Source organism: Artemia franciscana, chromosome 15 (assembly GCF_032884065.1).
Source record: "Artemia franciscana chromosome 15, ASM3288406v1, whole genome shotgun sequence".
NCBI lineage: Eukaryota > Metazoa > Arthropoda > Branchiopoda > Anostraca > Artemiidae > Artemia > Artemia franciscana.
The window spans coordinates 22,654,676-22,675,332 of NC_088877.1; the positions used below are offsets into that span (position 1 = coordinate 22,654,676).

The window sequence follows — 20,657 nt, forward strand, 5'->3', positions numbered from 1 at the left end:
ACCTTAAAAGAACAGTGCAGAAGGTACGTCCGACTTCTTATGCAGAAAAGAAATATAAATTATACCCTGTGGAGCCTTCAAATACCTAAAAATTTACAAAAATATCTTATGTTCGCGGAAGACAATTCAGAAAATAAAGGTCAAATATCTGAATTAACCTTTTGGTCAGCTCCTATTCCTAGATCAAAAGATTTTTTAACATATATAGGCGGACCAATTTTCAACGTGCAAAATAATTTCGACATCAACTGTGGAACAAAACTGTCTACTTTACAAAATTTTTAAACCTCTGAGTAAAAAACAGCTAATCCCACGAAATTATCCATGAAAACATGCCTAACTCCACCCAATAATTATTAATATAACCCAATTTAATTTTTTTTAGAAATTGGATTGGTCTAAAGATATGAAGTAATGGAATCTCAGCCGAATTACTTCCTCGCAATCCAAGTTAAAAACCCTCAGATAAGGATGAATGCTTCATTAATGCAAAAACACGTAATTGAAACAAACCCTAAGTTAACAAAAGCCTTAATCAAACAAAACTCCTTCCATCTAACGTTAAAAGTATTGCATCTGAAAAATAATACTGAAATTGAACATGTAAAAAGTGCTTTTGTCAAGACCATAGAAAAATATAGACAAAATTTCATAAATGAAAAACTTTATCTTGATTTTCAAGGCATCGGGGATTTCTTTGAGCAAATTATATATGCGAAATTAGAGAACGAAGAGGTAGTTAAAACGCGCCTAAATCCAATCATAGAAGAAATCTCGAAAGAAATTACCAAAAGCGGAGTACGAATTGTAAATCAAGAAAACTGGAAGCCACATTTAACGTTAGTTGACCTAAGAAAAGTAAAAAAGTTAAGGAAAGAGGCACGAAAACTTCACCCCTCCTTAACTTCCAATTTTAAAAACATGAAATTTGGAAGAGAACTTGTAAACGGGTTACAATTACTATCAATTTTCGGACCCAAAAGCCAAGAAAACTATTACGAGATAATAGCAGAAGTAGAGTTTGAACAAAACACCCCTAAATGCAACTAAAAGTAAAAAAAAATAAAATAAAATGAAATGAAGTAAAAACGTTTCAGGAACAGAAAGGAGAACGAAACAGGAAATATATGGCAATAAGGTAATGATTCTTCAAAATAAATTACGCTTACCAAAAACTAACATTAAAAAAAAAAAATATATAACCTTCGTATAACTAACTTAATTCATATACTTATAGTAAGATAAATATGTTTAGAAATTACCAAAATCGCCGGACCTGTGAACTTTACAAACTATTATAAATAAGTGTAATAGCATATAACACACGAAAAATCTAAACTTAACACTTAGCCTACTAACCTTTAGCCTACTACTTAAAAAATAAAAAAATTTTTTTTCTTCGCATAATTTTAACAGAAAATGTCCCAAGGGCATTTCACGAAATTCAATCTCTTACCTTATGCGATCTACATGGATTCACGACACGGTCCGGACTTTGAAAAATACTTCAAATGTCAAGCTTTGAAAATACAAGCTTTGAAAACATATCAAAACACAATAACTATATTTGATAAACATTTGTTCACAAAGTATACTTATGTATCTCGCTTAGATAACAGAATATAGTCTTCCCATCTAAACAACTGAACAATGTATTGTAAAACGAGACTTTTATATAATGATAAAAGAAAACAACTTTCTTTTTAAAAGAAACTTAAACACTTAACTTTTAATTTAGTAGCTAACTAAAGTTAACTACTATATTTATTTAGTATAAGAACCAAAAATAGTCGCATCATTCTATTGAAATATTGCTACTTACAAAGTAAAACATTGTTCTTAATTTGACTTGGTCTCATTCCAGATGCAAAGTGCTGTAATAAAACCCTCAATTATAATCTACTTACACCTACCTGAGGTAGTGAATACATCAAATTTAAAGGTTTTTCGAAAAGCCATAATTATACGGCACATCTTCAACCGACAAGATAATTGGGATAAGAGAGTATTTCTGCATAATGAGAAAATGCTTATTTTTTTTAACGACAAGATAATTGGGATAAGAGAGTATTTCTGCATAATGAGAAAATGCTTATTTTTTTTCTTATTCAATCATTCTTTAAGAAAAAAAAAATTAAAAGGAAACAAGTTGTGAAACTTTTCAAATTCTTAACCTAAAGTTTAACTCATTTTAAATAAGTACAATATAGATTTGTACTACAAAGGACTAGTAGCCTACAACTTATTAATTAAGTTAGGCTAAGATCCTACTAAATTTAAAAACGATTTAAGTCATAAGTCAAAGGTTGTTCTTCTTTTGCAACTAAGCCAGGTAGTTTTAAGCTAGAATGAGTTTAAATGCGAAAGAACACTTAATTTATCGAAAGTCAAACTATTATACATCAATAAGACACCCTCTCGAATTTGTGCGAGTTTTGCAAAGGCTATAATTGTTTCTCAAAGTGCATACAAAAAATGGCTGTAATAAGTTAAAAACATGGTTACTAGGTCTTACAATCTTATAATATAATAATTATCCCTACTTTTAAAGCTCCAAACTACATTAACCACCCAACCATAATTAGATCTTACCCAATTAATGCCACGAATCAAAACTTTAACAATAAAATAAGCCTATCCTTCTATTACATATACTTAATTAGTAATTTAAGCCTCAAGCCGTATCAGACACACAAGTTGTTTCATACTATTTCATACATTTATCAGATATGTGTTTTAAGCAAATTTTTCCTTGTTTAGGAAAATTTTAGACAATTTTAGTTTTTAACTATTTGGAGTTATAAAGAAGTTTAACGGCGATCCTCTCAAAATACAAGTGCTATTAATTTTTTTATATCTAGGTATTTTTGTAACTAAATAAGATAACTTCAATATAAATACTGCCAATGTCTATCCATCCCCCCCCCAATGAGAGTAGAGAACATCTAATAGGTCTTGAGTTAACTCCATCCTAGACCTAAAATAAAACTTAAAAAAAAAAAAAAATTCCCTAATAGATTATTAGCGAGACTAAGCTAGTACTTTAATTTGCTAAATACCTAATGATTGCACCCTTGAATATTATTATTTTATCTTCCAAAAACACACACCAATTATTAATTTTCTGACAAAAAATTCAACATTTTTGAGAAAGATACATGAGACTTTAGCTACTAGGTTCTCGGATACGCCGAATACGATTATATGATTTTCGTTAAGATTCTGTGATTTTTAGGGAGTGTTCCCCCCTATTTTCCAAAAAAATCCTTGTTTTTTCTCTATTTAAAATAGCCCCTTTTCTGAAATGGGCGGTGCCAAAGATCTTCCGTAATGACACTTTAGTCTATTCTAACACAAGTCTTCGTGGAAGCATCTTTAATATTCTTTAATTCCCCAATTTAAAATTATTGATATTTTTTAAATTGATTTGTTTAACACTATATCGTAACGACAATAGTGTGTTAGCCCCTTAAATCTATATTGAAAAACTCCATTAATACTTAATAAATCTCAGCGTCACGCAATCCATTTTTTCTTTCTGTCATACTTTGCCAGAAATAATTGATTAAATATTGATTACAGATAAGAGTGATGATCTTAACATTTTTGATGGCCATGTGTGTAGGTGCCCATACACAAGATGTCGTAAAGCATGGGATAATATTCAAACACGAAAATTCACTTCTAACTAGTAACAATGCTTGGAAAATTTTTATGAAGCTAGACCCTAAACCATTTGAAACATTATTCCAACAAGTTATAAGACTGGAGAAAAATACATTTGACCTAAAAGAATCAATTTTTCAATTTTTAAAATCAGACAAGGGACTACAAGCAAGCAAAAACAACCATAAGGAAAAGAAAGAAACATCCCCTAACTCTCCCAAGGTCAAAACAAAAAGAATAGTAGATGATTTTGATGCGAAAATGGCCGAAATCGATAAAGCTATAGGATTCGGAAAAACCATTGAAAAAAGAAAACGAAGGTCAATTAACGAGGACCAAAACTCAGATATCGATAAAGAGACCCAAAATACAATTGAGCCAATCAAGACACAACTTAAACAAAGAAAATTTTACGATGGACAATATGCGTTATTGAACGAATTGCCCACAGTATGGAATTTCTTCAAAGAACTATGGAATGGACCAAAACAAATTAACAGGGCTAAGAACAAACCAATACAAGAAAAAATAGATTTATCTGAAATAAAACCAACGAAGGTTGAAACGAGAGACATAACCAGTATTTCCCAATATACACAGCAAACCGCTACAATTGAAACCCAAGCAACAAGTATTGTATCTGACCTCGTAACGCGAACAAATAAAATACCAGAGATAATAAGAGGTATAGAAAATATTGAAGTGGGATTGAATTCCACTAATGGTACCAGCAAACCAAAATACAAGTTTAAATGTCAATATTTCTGTAGAATAATAAACGTCACAACGGAAGCTACCAAAACCAACACGACCGCCCATGTTCCACGTATTACGTCTTATACCGAAGAAAGCACAAACGGATTAATGGAAATCCCCAAAAGCACCGCAAGAAAATACGAAACGACTACTTTCTGGAAATACGATACTCAGAACAAGGAAACCACAGCAGAAACTGATTTTACTCCAACAACAATCGAAACTGAACATACCCCAATAACAGAAGTGGAAGAAACATTCCCCTCGTCAAACCCCACGACGACTGACCCACAACCAATAGAGTTAGATACCTCAATATCAGAAATTACTACAAGCACTATACCTGGTGTACTCATGCCAATTAAAAACGATGAAATTTTAATAACAGTAAGGCAACCATGGCAATCAACTAGCTGGATATGGACTTCTACAAAAAAGGGAAGAATACAAGTTAGGTGGCAAATCCCTTTTGTCGAGACAGACTATGGAAGAACACGATGTGTGGATGGAGACAAAAAATGTCAAGATGAAGGTCACTGGAGAGAATGTTGGACAATAGATGGTAAAAAAACTTGCGCGCGACTGGCCATGGCTGACGAACCAGCAAAGGATGAATTAGAACCCCTCCCGGAATTAACCATGGAGAATGCGCATAAAGTCTCAACTCATCAGGCATTCCTTATCTTATATAGACAAAGGTTAGAGGCGTTATTTGAACTATTCAATACAGAAATACAAAAACTTAAACAAAGCACTACACGTATATTCGAAGTATTTTTCCGAAGAAGTAAATATAAACGATCAACAAGTCTAATCCCGATAGTAGGAGAACTTGCTTCCCGACTATTCGGTTTGTCAACCGAAGAAGATTTGAATATACTAAGAGATAATGTTAAAAGACTCAACACAGCCATGAATACAACACTACATGTCCAAAAAATACAAGCAAGCATAGCCAATTACCAAAAAGACAAAATCGAGGCTATATCCAAAAAAATATCAAGAACAGTCAGCACAATGAACTATTTAAAAAATGAGGTAGACAGAGTAATCTCTGATTCCAGCCTAACAATGGTGTCACTAGACATTGTTATTATGTCTTTGTTGAACTTAGCCACTGATGTCAGTAAATTTGAATTCGCGTTATTTGAGTTAACAGGAGGTACTCTTTCTTACGACTTAGTGGATCCCTCGGATCTTAAGAACATCCTAAACGAAATAAAGACTCACTTAACATTTGGTCTCCACTTACCAGTAGAACCAGAAGTAGCTAACTTGTTTTTATATTATACCAAACTAAAGGTGCATATTACCGAGATCAATGAGCAACTATTTGCTGTAGTCACAATTCCTTTGATTAATCAACAATCCATATACGACCTATACAAAATATCTACATTTCCCATCAACATTAAAGAGACAAACTCCTTCATGAGCATCATCCCAGAAGCGGAATATATGTTAATAGATCAAGATAGAAGAAAATACGCGTTAGCAAATACCGAAGAATTAAAAGAATGCGTGTCATTTAAAAATTTGGTCTGCCAACTTACATTACCTATATATAACGTAAAGATAGGATCATGCATGCTAGATCTATTCCTAAAGGAATCGCAGCAACAAAATATTCCTGATTCTTGTGAAGCCTTAATAGGAAATACCAAAAGAGAAACTTTCATTAATTTACGGAACGACTTATGGTTATTTACAGTGCCTAAAAAGACGGTGGGAACTCTATCCTGTTATAACAATACAGAAAAAATTGACCCCAGCTATCGAACCGAAATATTATTACAGGATGTTGGGACTATTACAATCAAACAAGGTTGCAGACTTGTTACTAAAGAAACAACCGTCCAAACACCTCTAATCACAACCAGCACTAACGTCATGAGCCCAAAAATAATAAATTTTCAAGGAATAAACTTGTCCTTCACGATTCCGAATATAAATGATGAAGAATCTAAAACATCCATATGGCCAAAAATAGAAAAGATCAAAGGTACGATGCAATTAACAAAAATAAAGGAAGCGTTAGATATGCAAATACCATTATTCACTAACGAAGACCAAAGATTGAAATACGTGGAGAGCCAATACGGTTTGTTCTCACCAAACTCATGGTATAATATTATAATCACAATATTCATGGTATTTCTTATTTCACTAACAATAAGAGCGCTACTAACAATTAACTATGGGAAAATACTGAAGAGAAAAAGGATAAATACTGATGCAATTGAGGCACAAGAGTTGCATCAATTGAACCCTACTGCTCCTGATGATATTTAAGCCATTTTAACAGGGAGGATGTAAAAATCCGGGGAAATTAAGAGGTCTTTCTCCGTACGTAACATCCTTTCCCTACTGTAGAAATATTGTTGGTGTATAACAGCTAGAAGGCTATGATACAACATACTGTATTACTTTTTGGCATATACATCAAAAATACTCTTGGCAGAAAATCTTTATGTAAATATAGACCTCTAACAAGAACGAAAAAATTCGTTCTATCTTTTTATGTACAAGAGATTTAAGAGGTCATCTCTTGTAATTTTGCTGAACTATTTCAAGAAAGGGGAAAAAACGTTCCAAGGCGTGATAATTGAAAGGCTATAATGCAAAATGTATTACTTTTCGACTAATCACGCATTGGAGGTTCAATTTCTTTTTGATTAAAATATGATCTAAAACATTAAGACCTCTATATAATCTTACATATATATATAACCCTCTTTGGTGCCGTGTTCTTATATTTACATGTAATCATAATAATATAGTAATAGTGTAGTACAAATATAACTATTTTCAGTTGCTATATGACCAAATATACCTCACGTTACTTCAAATGTACCTGAGAATTATTAGAATTTAAAACTTCTTTTAAGAAATCGTACGTTCGATTTCACTTTGAATGTTTGAAAAAAAAATATAATATTACTGTTATGCAATTATGTACTATTATTATGCAATTTAAAATTACAATAATGCTTTATATTATCGTATCACTAGTACCATTTTATATGTTAACAACATGATTCTGCTTGGAAATTTTTATTACAGAATTTGGCATACTACTAACATTGGCCAACAAACGTCATGGTCAAAGACTACAAAACACCTATCATGATTTATCAACCACCGAAGAATGCCCAAGACACGTCTGATTCAACCGGAAAACTATCACCCATCTATCATTTCTGACTATACGATGTAGACTAGAGAAAACGAAACATCCAGCCAGCGGGTACGACAACATACCCACGCAAATACACCATTAGTGAACCCAATTCAGGAGATCCTAAGTCCTAATTTTTTAACTTAGGAATCACTTAACAAGTAAGGTGTTAGATAGTACTCCAGTCTATTGAATTAAATTAAGATAACGCAAAAGACAATTAAGATAACGCTTAAATGCAGAAGAGAGCGGGAGCAGAACAGAAGAACTGTAGTACCGGCCGTACCTTTGTACTTAAACTGCTGGGGATAGGTGATTCTGAGTCCCGCGCTTTCCATTTTGTAAAAGCGTAAAAACAAAAACATTATGTAACTTTTGCTAAATGGTGATAAATTAGAAAATGACAATATATTTGTTCAATCAGTATATAGGGCAAGGACACGAAAATTGTGATTGGTGTGAAACTAATATCCAGAACTAATAAGTGATGAACATTTAAAAAGAAAAAAGTGCCAAATAGTGAATCATAAATTTAAGTAAATAAAAGTGCCAGTGAAAATCTTATTATATTACGTCGTGTATTTTTATTCTTATTGTTAAAATACCTGGGATCAATTAAAAATCAGATTAACAGGGAAAACAGTTAAAAGATATAAAGTAAAAATGAACAATTGGAACCAGGTATTCGAGTGTAATAACAGTTAATGTCAAGTGTTGTGTTTAAATAATTTTTTTTAGTGCTAGGTGCAGGACATATATATATTAGGTGTAGGAAAATATTTCTTAAATTTTAATCATCATTTACAAGGTTATGGAATTATAATAAAATTTTTATAAACAATAAGGAATAAAATGCAATATTTAAAGAGAGAGATTAGACTGATTGATGGGGACATCAATCTACAATGGGAAAGGGGATATGTAACATATAGACCAGCCCCCCCCCCCTTTATAAAATTCAGGACCAAATCCTTCATTCACATCCCCTTAGGAATCCTCAAATATAGGACCAAATCTCTCATCCATACTCTTCTAGGAACTCTTAAATTCAGGACTAAATTTCTTAGTCACACCCCTTTAGTAAATTTCAATTTGAAAAAGGTTTGGATAAAATCATTTAGAATTTAACAGTTGCTAAATTTATCAAGTCTGCATAATCCTACGCAATTAGACTACATGCATTTAGATAAAACTACAATTAAAACTACAAATTAGACTACATGCATTTGCATGGTCCAACGCAATTAGACTACATGCATTTAGATAAAACTACAATTAAAACTACAAATTAGACTACATGTATTTGCATGGTCCAACGCAATTAGACTACATGCATTTAGATAAAACTACAATTAAAACTACAAATTAGACTACATGTATTTGCATAGTCCAACGCAATTAGACTACATGCATTTAGATAAAACTACAATTAAAACTACAAATTAGACTACATGTATTTGCATAGTCCAACGCAATTAGACTACATGCATTTAGATAAAAAAAAATGTTACTTAACAAAGTAACCAGTTATTCTGACCTATGGGTTTTTCTCAAAACCAAAAGAGAAATCCTTGCCAAAGAATAGCTTTTGGATGCGCGATTAGTCACATGATCAAATATTACCAATAGTAGTGGAGGCCAACTTCCACAGGTCACCAAGCCTGTCTGGCGGGTGTTTGTTCATAGAAATCGAGCGTTAGATATATGAGCCCAATGCTAGGGCGAATAGTTTAGTCTTAAGGAAGGATTTGAATTGTCAAGATCAATTTTGCTCATGTTCACCTTTTAGTGCAATAGGACATTGAAGCTATTTTGTCAATAGTTATATATTGTAAGTAAATAAACTTTATTGTATTTAATCATCTTCTGTCTATGTATTAGGGCATCAGGTACAGTTCCTCTAGCTTTCAGGCACGGTCCCAAGGGAATCTATATTTGTTTCAAAAGACCTCGAACAACACCGAGATGGTTCTGTCTCCCAGGTTACCGGGGATTCTATACGAAGCCTTTTTATTTTATTAATAATTTAGCTCCCATATCCACATCAAACGATTAAGACTTAGAAAAGTAGCAACTCAACGCAAAACCCCCTTTAAAATAAACTCAAGAATATTTAACAAAAACCACCCCGTAACAGACATAATTACTGGACCTTACAACTACGCTAAAGAAAATGAATATCTCAAAATGATGATTGAATGTATTAGGGGAAATTTTGGGCATGGGGGGGTTGGTTGACCTCCAATTACTTTCACCTATTAGAAAGGGCGACAGAACTTGCAATTTCTAACCGAATGAGCCCTTTCGGAGCTTTTAGGAAACTCCTTCTATACGAAGTGTCCTGGTCTAAAAAAAAAAAAAAAAAAAAAAAAAAAAAAAAATAATAATACATTGTATCCACAGCGCTTTTTATAAGCAGTACTATTGCGTTGCCTATGGAAAATATACCCTTAGTCTTAGTAGTAACAAGAGTCATAATAATTGTAGTAGGAGTGGTAGTAGTAATAATTGTATTAGTAGTAGCAGTATTATTATGCACACATTTCAATTTAATACGTTAAGCCGTTCCTAAGATATTCCTCGTGCGTCCTTTTGAGAACCAATATATAAATAGTGTGTTTTAATTTAGTTCAACTTACCCCTCCCTATTTATTGACATTGTTACTTTAATATGCCCAGCCTTTCTAACATTCGAAATAGTATTAATAGTTGAAGCAGCAATGAGAATTGTGGTAGTAGTAGTACAAGTAGGATTAGTAGTTTGCACAAATTGCCTTTTGGTCAATTAATCATCCATCTCATCGTTCCCTGAAAATTTCTAAGTAAGACTCTAATCAGCTCCTGAGGTATGTCCTTTTGACAATTTGCATGCACGTAGTGTGAATTAATCTAGTTCTAGACCCCTTCAATATTACTCGAAAACTTCACATATATGAACTTTGGCCTTTTTTCGACACAAAAGTTCAACATCTCCCGGTTTCTTTATTAACAAGTATTACATGCAAATTAATGAGCAAATTGTATAGCTTACAGCTTTAACCCCATGGGATGTTGAGGGGGAAGGTGTTATCCTAAGACACATTTACAGGATCTTTCAACTAAAATGGCTATCTCAAAATTTTATTAGATGTTCTTTGGGAAAAAATGGGAGGGAGGCTAGTTCCACTCCACTCACTGTTGACACTTAAAAGTGACACTAAAACGTTCAGTTTCCAAAAAAAAGCCACTTCGGAAGTTTCTATGATGACTTCTTCCACACAAAGTGCCTTGGTAGAAAAAAAAATTTTGTACCCAATTTGCTTTTTGCTTAGGCAGTCCTATTGCCAAAACTTAGATACCAATATATAGTTATGAAAACTCAATTTATTTTTGGGACATAGTAGGCGGTAGCGGCTGGAGACGGGAAACTGGTATTGGTATATAATTGGTAACAGGAAACTAGTACTGGTATCTAAGCTGTGTATGCAACAAAACAAAATTGCGTTCCCGCCTATGGTTTTGTAGTACGACCGCGGGCTTGGAGGAGGCGCCAAGTTCAGAGCTCTGTACCAAAAGCTTCTCATGGGCAAGATAGGAGTTTTCATAACTGTATTGGTATCTAGGCTGTGCTACTATTATATCCTATTGTGCTACTTACGATAGCATTATGTCCTTTGTCACAATATTCATGGATTAAATCTTTATAAATGTGATTAATTTAGTGGTTATTTGCACTGTATGGCTCAAAACAGCTTTCTTTCAATATAAAGGATGCTTTTTTAGCGGCTCGGTAGAAAGATTACAACACAACCAATGAAAACTAATATCACATAAGCCTTCAGCTAAATAAAGATGAAATTTGACGAACTCACTGTATTTGCGCGAGAGTGCAGCTTGCAGCAGTATAAACTAAATATGAGAGTGTCGCGCACTCAACTGTGGAGACCATTGAACACGCGTTTTTTGCACTACCTCGTAAAAAATAGAAATCTATCAAATCGTATTGTCAATTTGGCAATTATAATTGCGAAAAGGCAAGATAGAACCACAACAGGTTGACTCTAGTTCGGCATTGTGGACTGACATGCATGAGAGGTGTAGCATAAGTGGGAGACAGTAACAACGGCAATCAAAGGGTTAAAATTAACCTTGCACTTGATGCCCATTTAATTGGACAATCTGTATTGGCTTTTTCTACAATTGGCCATGACTTGACTTTTCCCACAACTATTCCCTTTTCAATTCAAAATCTTTTCAATTTTCAAGTAAACTACTCTCAACTAGCATGTGTTCCCTGGGAAGACCCTCCAACAAGGTTGACTCTTGTTTGGCATTGTGTAGTGACATGCATGTGCGGAGAGGTTTAGTATAAATGGGAGACAGTAACAACGGCAATCAAAGGGGTAAAATTAACCTTGACTTGATGCCCACTTAATTGTATAATCTGTCTTGGCTTTTTCTATAATTGACCATGACTTGGTCTTTTCCCACAACTATCCCCTATTTTTTAATTCAAAAATCAACGAAAAATCTTCGGATTTACCCCCGTGTTATTTTACTTGTCCAATGGGATTTCCACTTATCGGGGTTTAACCCCTAAAAGATAACAACAAATACTTATTGGGCCACGTGTCATTTGAAACGGCACGAATAACTACGAGAATAACAACATTTTTCACATGTAAAATAGCCTACATTATTGCTTTAATGAGCGTGTCCGAAATCTCAAGTATGCAGAATTAATTTCGCATCCGTCCGGAATTCTTTGAAGAATTCTCAATCCGGACTAGAATTTCATCTGTAATTATCGCAGGGTTATGACATTTGAGGATTGTGACGTCAGTCTCGTAAATTTTTAAAATGGGACGACCATATGCATGTGACTCCCCTGAGATGGGTTGTAGATAAGCTATGTTTATAGTGGAGTAAATATGATTAATATTTCTAAGGAAGCCTATCAAGTCCCTTGGGAAGAGGGTGGGATTCAAGTTCTATTTTCTATTTTCTATTTGCAATTGAACTGTCTATTGAGTTTGAAAGTTCAGTTCAGAAATTTTAGATGGAATATACTGACAAGAATTATAAAATTATAGGCAGAGAGCATACTAATACAGTTATATTGGAGATTACTTCAGATTTAGGAATTTGTAAGTAGCATAATCTTGTCTATGAAAAGTGGCTTTTTTTTTTAAACTGAACGTTTTAGTGTCACTTTTAAGTGTCAAAAGTGAGTGGAGTGGAACTAGCCTCCCTCCCATTTTTTCCCAAAGAACATCTAATAAAATTTTGAGATAGCCATTTTAGTTGAAAGATCCTGTAAATGTGTCTTAGGATAACACCTTCCCCCTCAACATCCCATGGGGTTAAAGCTGTAAGCTATACAATTTGCTCATTAATTTGCATGTAATACTTGTTAATAAAGAAACCGGGAGATGTTGAACTTTTGTGTCGAAAAAAGGCCAAAGTTCATATATGTGAAGTTTTCGAGTAATATTGAAGGGGTCTAGAACTAGATTAATTCACACTACGTGCATGCAAATTGTCAAAAGGACATACCTCAGGAGCTGATTAGAGTCTTACTTAGAAATTTTCAGGGAACGATGAGATGGATGATTAATTGACCAAAAGACAATTTGTGCAAACTACTAATCCTACTTGTACTACTACTACCACAATTCTCATTGCTGCTTCAACTATTAATACTATTTCGAATGTTAGAAAGGCTGGGCATATTAAAGTAACAATGTCAATAAATAGGGAGGGGTAAGTTGAACTAAATTAAAACACACTATTTATATATTGGTTCTCAAAAGGACGCACGAGGAATATCTTAGGAACGGCTTAACGTATTAAATTGAAATGTGTGCATACTAATACTGCTACTACTAATACAATTATTACTACTACCACTCCTACTACAATTATTATGACTCTTGTTACTACTAAGACTAAGGGTATATTTTCCATAGGCAACGCAATAGTACTGCTTATAAAAAGCGCTGTGGATACAATGTATTATTATTATTATTTTTTTTTTTTTTTTTTTTTTTTTTAGACCAGGACACTTCGTATAGAAGGAGTTTCCTAAAAGCTCCGAAAGGGCTCATTCGGTTAGAAATTGCAAGTTGTGTCGCCCTTTCTAATAGGTGAAAGTAATTGGAGGTCAACCAACCCCCCCCATGCCCAAAATTTCCCCTAATACATTCAATCATCATTTTGAGATATTCATTTTCTTTAGCGTAGTTGTAAGGTCCAGTAATTATGTCTTTGAAGATCGCCTCCCCCTCCCAAAAGATCTCGGGGCAAGGGTAGTAAGTTATACCCTGGGGGCATATAAGGTTTTTATGGAAAAGGTGGTCTCAGAAACTTCGGAGGGGGAACATTGTGTTGAAAACTAAAAGTTCTGTTGCCTTTTTTTATAGTCAAAAGTGATTGGAAGGCAACCAACCCCCTCCTTCATCCATCCTTCCATTCCCCAAACACGTCCAATCAAAATTTTGAGACTGGCATTTTTTTATGTATTTTTGAAATGTCGAGTAATTACGTCCTTGGAGATGACACCCCATCCCCGCACGGCCCCAAGGGCAAGGACTATAAGTTATATTAGTTTCCCACTGTTAAAATTTAAGGTATTTACGGAAAGGGTGGTCACATAAGCTACAGATTTGACTTATTCAGTGGGAAATCATAAATCCTAGTGTCTTTTTTAGGGTGATACGAAAGCATCTCCACCCCATGTTGGAACTTTCCAACATGGAATAGCATATGACTTTGGAACTTTCAGGAAATTGTAAGGGATATGATCAATTGAGAAAACAGGTAATATTTATACGCTACAACAACTACTACTACAGTTACCACCACTACTCCTGCTTCCACCACTATTACTACAACTACAGTACTACATTTAAATATCGAGGCTACATTTGAATGAAGTCAAAAGACGCTATGTATATGCAGATTGCTAAAAGAGCGTAACTCAAGAATGAGTCTGAGTATTAAATTGGAATTTCTAGAAAATGCTTAAAGGGAGAGATCAATTGACCAAAAGGCAATATGTTTATGCTACTACTAATGATACTACCGCTGCTACGTTTAACACTACTGCTACTGCCGCTACTTTAACTGCTACCTCTATTGCAGCTACTTGTAAGGTTAAGATCATTAAAATGAAAATCACAAAAGTATACAAATATACAGACTATCAGAATGAAATATCAGTAGTGTCAGCAACGGCTAATTGTATCAAGTTAAAACTTTTAGGATTCGATGAGAATGATGTTCAAATAACCAAAAGTCATTAAATTCACTATTAATATTACCACTACAGTCACTGTGACTAATGACGCTAAGGCCATTAATTTTGTTAACGAAAAAACGATATGCATGCAGGTTTTCAAAATGGTATATAAGCAATATCATACGCAGTGCGGCTCTATAATAGCTAGAAATATCATTACATTTCCAAAGGATCTAATTCTATTCAAGATTAAAAGTTCTAATGCCCTTTTTAAGAGTAAAAAGAGGACTGGAGGGCAAGTAGACACCCCCCTTCTCTCAAGCCCTTTTCATTTTCAAAATACATCCAATCAAAATTTGGGAATTCAATTTCGTTCAGCATAGTGATCAGTCTAGCAGCTATGTCTCTAGTGATATTGGTTATGTCAACAGTAGTATCCTCTCAATAGTTTTAAACGGTCATTACTCCCTTCGAATCCTGATCCCGACAGTTTTTTTTAAGTTTCCTCAAGATACAGGTGTTTATTACGTAATAGGCATTTTTGTTTACTTATGCAAATGTTTTTCTTAAGATAGATATCTTAAGATTAAGATTTCTTAAGATAGAGGAGTTTTTACGCAATAAAAGTTGCTTTTTACGTAATAGGGAGTGTTTTTTTCTTTGATTGTTACGTAATGGCTTAAAAAACCTAAGGATGTAAGAGAAAACCTACAGGCCCCACGTCGTTATAAGTATATAAGGCTTTGTATATGACGTCATTATAAGATGACCGGGACACAGGGAATACAAATGACGACCGGGACGCTCAAAGAGAAATTACAGACCGGGACACCGGGAAACAAATGACGATCGGGACACAAGAACATAAATGACGACCGGGACACTCAAAGAGAAATTACAGACCGGGATATGATGCATGTGCAAGAGTCGGTAAACCTGACAATATTACACAACTACAATAGCGCGTAACTAATACGGTATGTAACGACTTACGCGCGCTGGGGGGCTTGGGGGAAAAGAAGGAAGAGAGGGCAATGGAACAGAAAAAAGCTACTGAAGACTGTACTCGATAGGTTTCAGAACCGCAACAATTTGTGGCCGTTGTTTCTTCAAACGATGTGGAAGTAAAATTTACTGATCGTCTTCACCTTTATTTTCTAGATTGAACAGACGCTGAGAAAGCCCATTGGTGACAGGAGACTGATTCCTAGTAGGACCAAGAAACTATAAGGCACTGCAGATGCCATGACATAAAAATGTTGCTGCTAGTAGTATCCCTTCAAAGAATACTGCAACAGCCCTATCCCGATGTCCGAGAATTTCTTGATATGTTTACGAGCATTTAACTTTAATGTTACTACTGTTACTAGTACTACCACTATTACTATAAAGACTACTAGTCATACCAATACTACTACCGTGACTATAGTCATTTGCAATATCAACTCCGGAGCTTGAAACCAATGTCAGGATTATCAGTGAATTTTTTTTAATAGAGGCTATATATCTTTCTGCTTGTTATTAGCACTATCTGTTGTTAGCGTTTGCAAAAGCCACTCATCAAGTAGAGTCACGCTCTTTTGGTTGATGTCCTTTTTAAATACAAGTGAAATTTCATCTATGGTTTAATAAAGTAGTGTAACAAGTTACTTAAATACTAAAATGAATTAAAACCAAAAATGTCAGGCAATTTTCTAGCTTAAGCTCTTTTTTTCTTTTTTTTGGCTGTTACATACTTTAATTTCAAAAATGCGATTCAAAGTTCAAAACTTCAAATAAGGAAAAGAAACTAATAACTGCAACAAATTAGGAAACTCCAACCTAAACTCATACGGCGCTTCCAATTTTATTATTCTTTTCAGAACCATATGAAAACATAATGTACTCGTTTAGAACTGAGTTAATTCAACTTTCAAATTGCAGTTCAGTCATCCAAAGCACACGTATTAACTATTTGAAAAACAACAAAGTAAAAACAAGATCCATAAATGCCTTCAGTGGGCTTCCCGCAGATGCTGTTTTGATGAACCTAAGGAATTTTCATTTTGGTTGACCACACCATCATTCCAACTGGATATCGAAAATCTACAATCGGTCTGCTAGACTTTTTTTTGTCGGGAGTACTTGCAGGTCTGGTAGATCGATAAATCCTCATTTCTCCTCCTTTGCTTTGGCTATTCTTTTGGGTCCGTTTATAAGATGGCTTATGAGGTTGATTTTCTGAGTTTTCCCTATTCACGTTTGAGGTCGAACCATTTGCTTAACTCTTTCAATGGTTATGTTTTTGGTGCTTTTGGGATTTCTGTTTTCCTGACTGATGGACACTTGACGTAGCATAAGGAACCGTTTTAGTGACTTGTCCAACAGCTTTGGTTCTTCCTTCTCTAAATACGATTTTCTGACCAGGGCGTAGGTACTCAGGGTTTTTGATAAATCGGAAGCGAATTGTGTCTCGATCACCCGACCGTAAACAGTCTTGAGACATCTCCAAGATTTTTGCCATCTGCCTCACACTGCCACAATGAACCATTGCCTGGTAGTGAACTTGAATGGTCGTAGGATGGTGCAACACAAGGACCTCGCCTTCAAACTCCCAGCAAGCTACAGGATTCAAAGAAGGGGTAACGATAACCATTCCCTTTCGCAGTAGTGATTTTTTCACCTTCTTCAGAGCAAAACAGGCAGTTTGCCCCCCTCTAACTTCTTTCACAGGCATCCTATTTCTATGAATACTTTTAAGAGTAATAGGAACAAACTGCCCAGCCGGATCCGGTCCTAATAGGAGTGCATCGTTGAGTTTAATGCAGCCACTTAATGTTGTTCCAGAAACAACTGTGCCAATGCCAGGAACTGAAAAAAAGTCATTAATTTGAAATTCGGCTGGATCATTCACATTACTTGGCATTCTTGCAGATAGTAAATTCAAGAAGCTTCTCAAGAGATCTAGATTCTCTCCTGAGATGCTGCTCACTTGAAAGACAGGGCACAGTCTTTCAGTTGAGAAGTTTGTCGCACTGAAAATAACATCGTCATGATTCTTAATCAAGATAGGGGCTTTTCTACAGCCTGGGGATTTTAACATTTTTATCAACAGCTGTAAAGTCTCTTTTAAAATGTTTGGAGGGGTCATATCTATTTTGGTGACGACAACAAAAATAGGTATGTGTAGCAACAATGTCAGCCCAAGGTGCTCCTTTGTCATACCAACGATCCCCATGTTCGCTCCAACCATCAGCATGGTGTAATCTGGGGCATAACCCGTCACGCCAAAGACTGTGGTTTTTAGGTACCTCTCATGTCCAGCCAAATCAATGAATTTGACGACTTTGGTGGCATTTCCACAGATCTTTGTCCAATCTAGGGAGCCTTGAACTGGCTTGTTGACAACATTACCTTTACTGTCAAATCCTAAAATATCGATCCCGACTGAGGACGTCCTCCCGCTTTCAGTTTCATGCTTGTGCCGAAATAGCTTCAATCTAGCAGTGCCACGCCCATTATCCAGTTCTCCATGCGTCAAGACACCAAGTAAAGTTGATTTGCCAGCATCGACATTACCAACAACAGCCACGCGTATCTCCACAAAGTAAAGTTCATCTGCTTTATGTCTGACTAGGAAATGACCACTACAGCCTGTTTTTGCCACCTCTTCCCGTAGTGTAACACAATCAGCATCCTCCGCTGCTGCTAACGATTTTACGGTTGCCACACACGTGTCATACTCTTCTCTAGAGAGTTTACTAATGCCATCTTGTCCTCCCTTAATATGGTAAATGGTTTCGCCATTTCCTCTGTCAAAACGATCCTTCAAATTCAGAATCAACTTGTCATACTCGTCATTAGATGGGCTTAGGAAAGGATGCTTTACTGAGACGGGCTTTTCCTCACTCTTCTGGAATAACAAGCTCAGTTTCTGCAAGTCCATGGTGATATATTAAGTCGTTAACGAACTTGATGGACTACCTTTGAAAAAAATTTATTTACCAAATTTTTAGTTGTTCCAAAATTTTGTATTTTTTTCTCTTACTTCTTCTTGTGGATCAAAAAGTAAAATTGTTACTAAGACTTGATAAATATTTTTGCAGTTTACATGATCATTTCAGAAATTCTGAACTGAAAATTAAAATTGAATATTTATGCATTAGCATAGGCTATAACCTACGACATGATGTCATTACATACGAAGATGTAATTTTTTGTAAAAAAAATAAAAATAAAAACTAATTATTTTTAGTTACAACAGGACTAAATATAACAATTTCCCTTAAATAAGGAATTAAAAAGTTCCCTATGATGTTCCAGTGTCCTGGTAGGTGCGGATAAATAAAAAACTAAGAGAAAAAAAGTAATGCTTTCGATGCAGATTATCATGGTTTCAGCCACTATCCTTATTCTTTATGTCAATGAATTTACTTTATTGTTAAAGCCAAAGAACTGCAAATTTTCTTTATAGGGTCTTAGTGAAAGTTGGTTCCAATGGTGTACTTTGTGTTTCGAATTGAGAACATTTTTAGGAGTTTTCGGCACTTGAAAACAACCATAAATAGCGCCATAGAATTGTCCTATAGTGTTATTGAATTTTATAATGTTATTTTTAGTTAATTTAATTCAGTTCTATATTTTTCAATTTACTTATCATTTTTTAATTGAATATTTATCTAATTTTTGTTGTTTGATGAACATTTCATTTTCAATTGTTTTTTTAGCTAAGAAATCTTGGTGTTGCTATGAGTTGCTAATAGAGGTAGCAGCAATTGCGGCCACTATTCTTACATTTAACTGGGACAAGTGTGGATTGACTACTCTCTCTCAATTTATTAACATATCAGAACAACATTTTACTATTATGCTGTCTAGCTACATCTTCCAGGTCCTCGTTAATTTTAACAGAAACCTTATATGCCATCACAGCATGACTTACAACCTTATTCCCAGGGCACTGGAGGGTTGTGCCAACCCTAGAGGCATTTTTATGTGTTCTTTGGACTATATTGAACAAAATAGCTATCTCACAATTTCAATCAGACTCGTTTGGTGACAGAGGGGTAGTCGAGGGGAGGGAGGGTTAGTTGCCCTACATCACTTTTAACTCTTAAAGGGAAAATTAGACTTCCAATTTTCAACCAAATGAGCCTCCTCTAGAGTTTATACAATTATCCCTTTTTTAAAAACCTTAAATGTCCCTGGGGCCAAACTTACAACACCTGTTGCAACACCTTGGCTTGGACCGATTCTTTTAAGAAGTTCCTATCTGCTTCAAACTGGATAAGTGATCCGAATTTTGCTCGCGGTAACGGCAGCAAATGATTTTTTCCTTTGGCTCATATCCCCTCATGACAAAAGGTCTTAATTTCTATGAGCTGGATAAGTTACATGAAAAAGAAAAATCGATTGATTACAAATTTCTGATATATCGATGTGAGCAAAGATGAAAACGGTACCTGAAACTACAAAGATATAATAATCTATTCTCATCACCAAGCTTGAACAACGTTTGTTTGTAAGTAAAAAAGAAACACATCATAATTCAAGGCAGAATTTTTTGACACGATCTATCAAACATATTGAAACAATAAAATTCAGTTTAAAAATTAAATTAAACAATATAAAATTATATTGAATTAAAGTAATAAAAATTTATTTTATCTTAAAGAATGTATGAAAATGAAATTTTTATCATTAACGAAAATTTAATTAGAGTATAAATTAAATAATACAAATTAAATGCAAACATTAAATTAAACAATGTAAAACTGAATTAAAGAAATTTAACAAAAACATGTATTTTATCTAGAAAACCTATTGAAAAGGAAGTTTTTACTAAACAATGAAAATTGT

General features: G+C 34.4%; 1 protein-coding gene and 1 long non-coding RNA gene across 2 annotated transcripts in view; both read right to left on the bottom strand.

Annotated features, from left to right (window-relative positions):
* LOC136036199 (uncharacterized) overlaps positions 1-11,488 on the bottom strand; it is a 37,876-nt gene extending 26,388 nt beyond the window's left edge. Inside the window, exon 1 of the long non-coding RNA XR_010619658.1 lies at positions 11,238-11,488. This is a non-coding gene — a long non-coding RNA (uncharacterized LOC136036199). The remainder of the gene's footprint in view (positions 1-11,237) is intronic.
* Positions 11,489-12,846: 1,358 nt separating this feature from the next.
* On the bottom strand, positions 12,847-18,744 carry LOC136036196 (GTP-binding protein 1-like). Its single transcript, XM_065718281.1, has one exon. It carries the CDS (start codon positions 18,742-18,744, stop codon positions 17,089-17,091), a length of 1,656 nt encoding a protein of 551 aa, XP_065574353.1. The 3' UTR covers positions 12,847-17,088.
* Between the last annotated feature and the right edge of the window lie 1,913 nt (positions 18,745-20,657).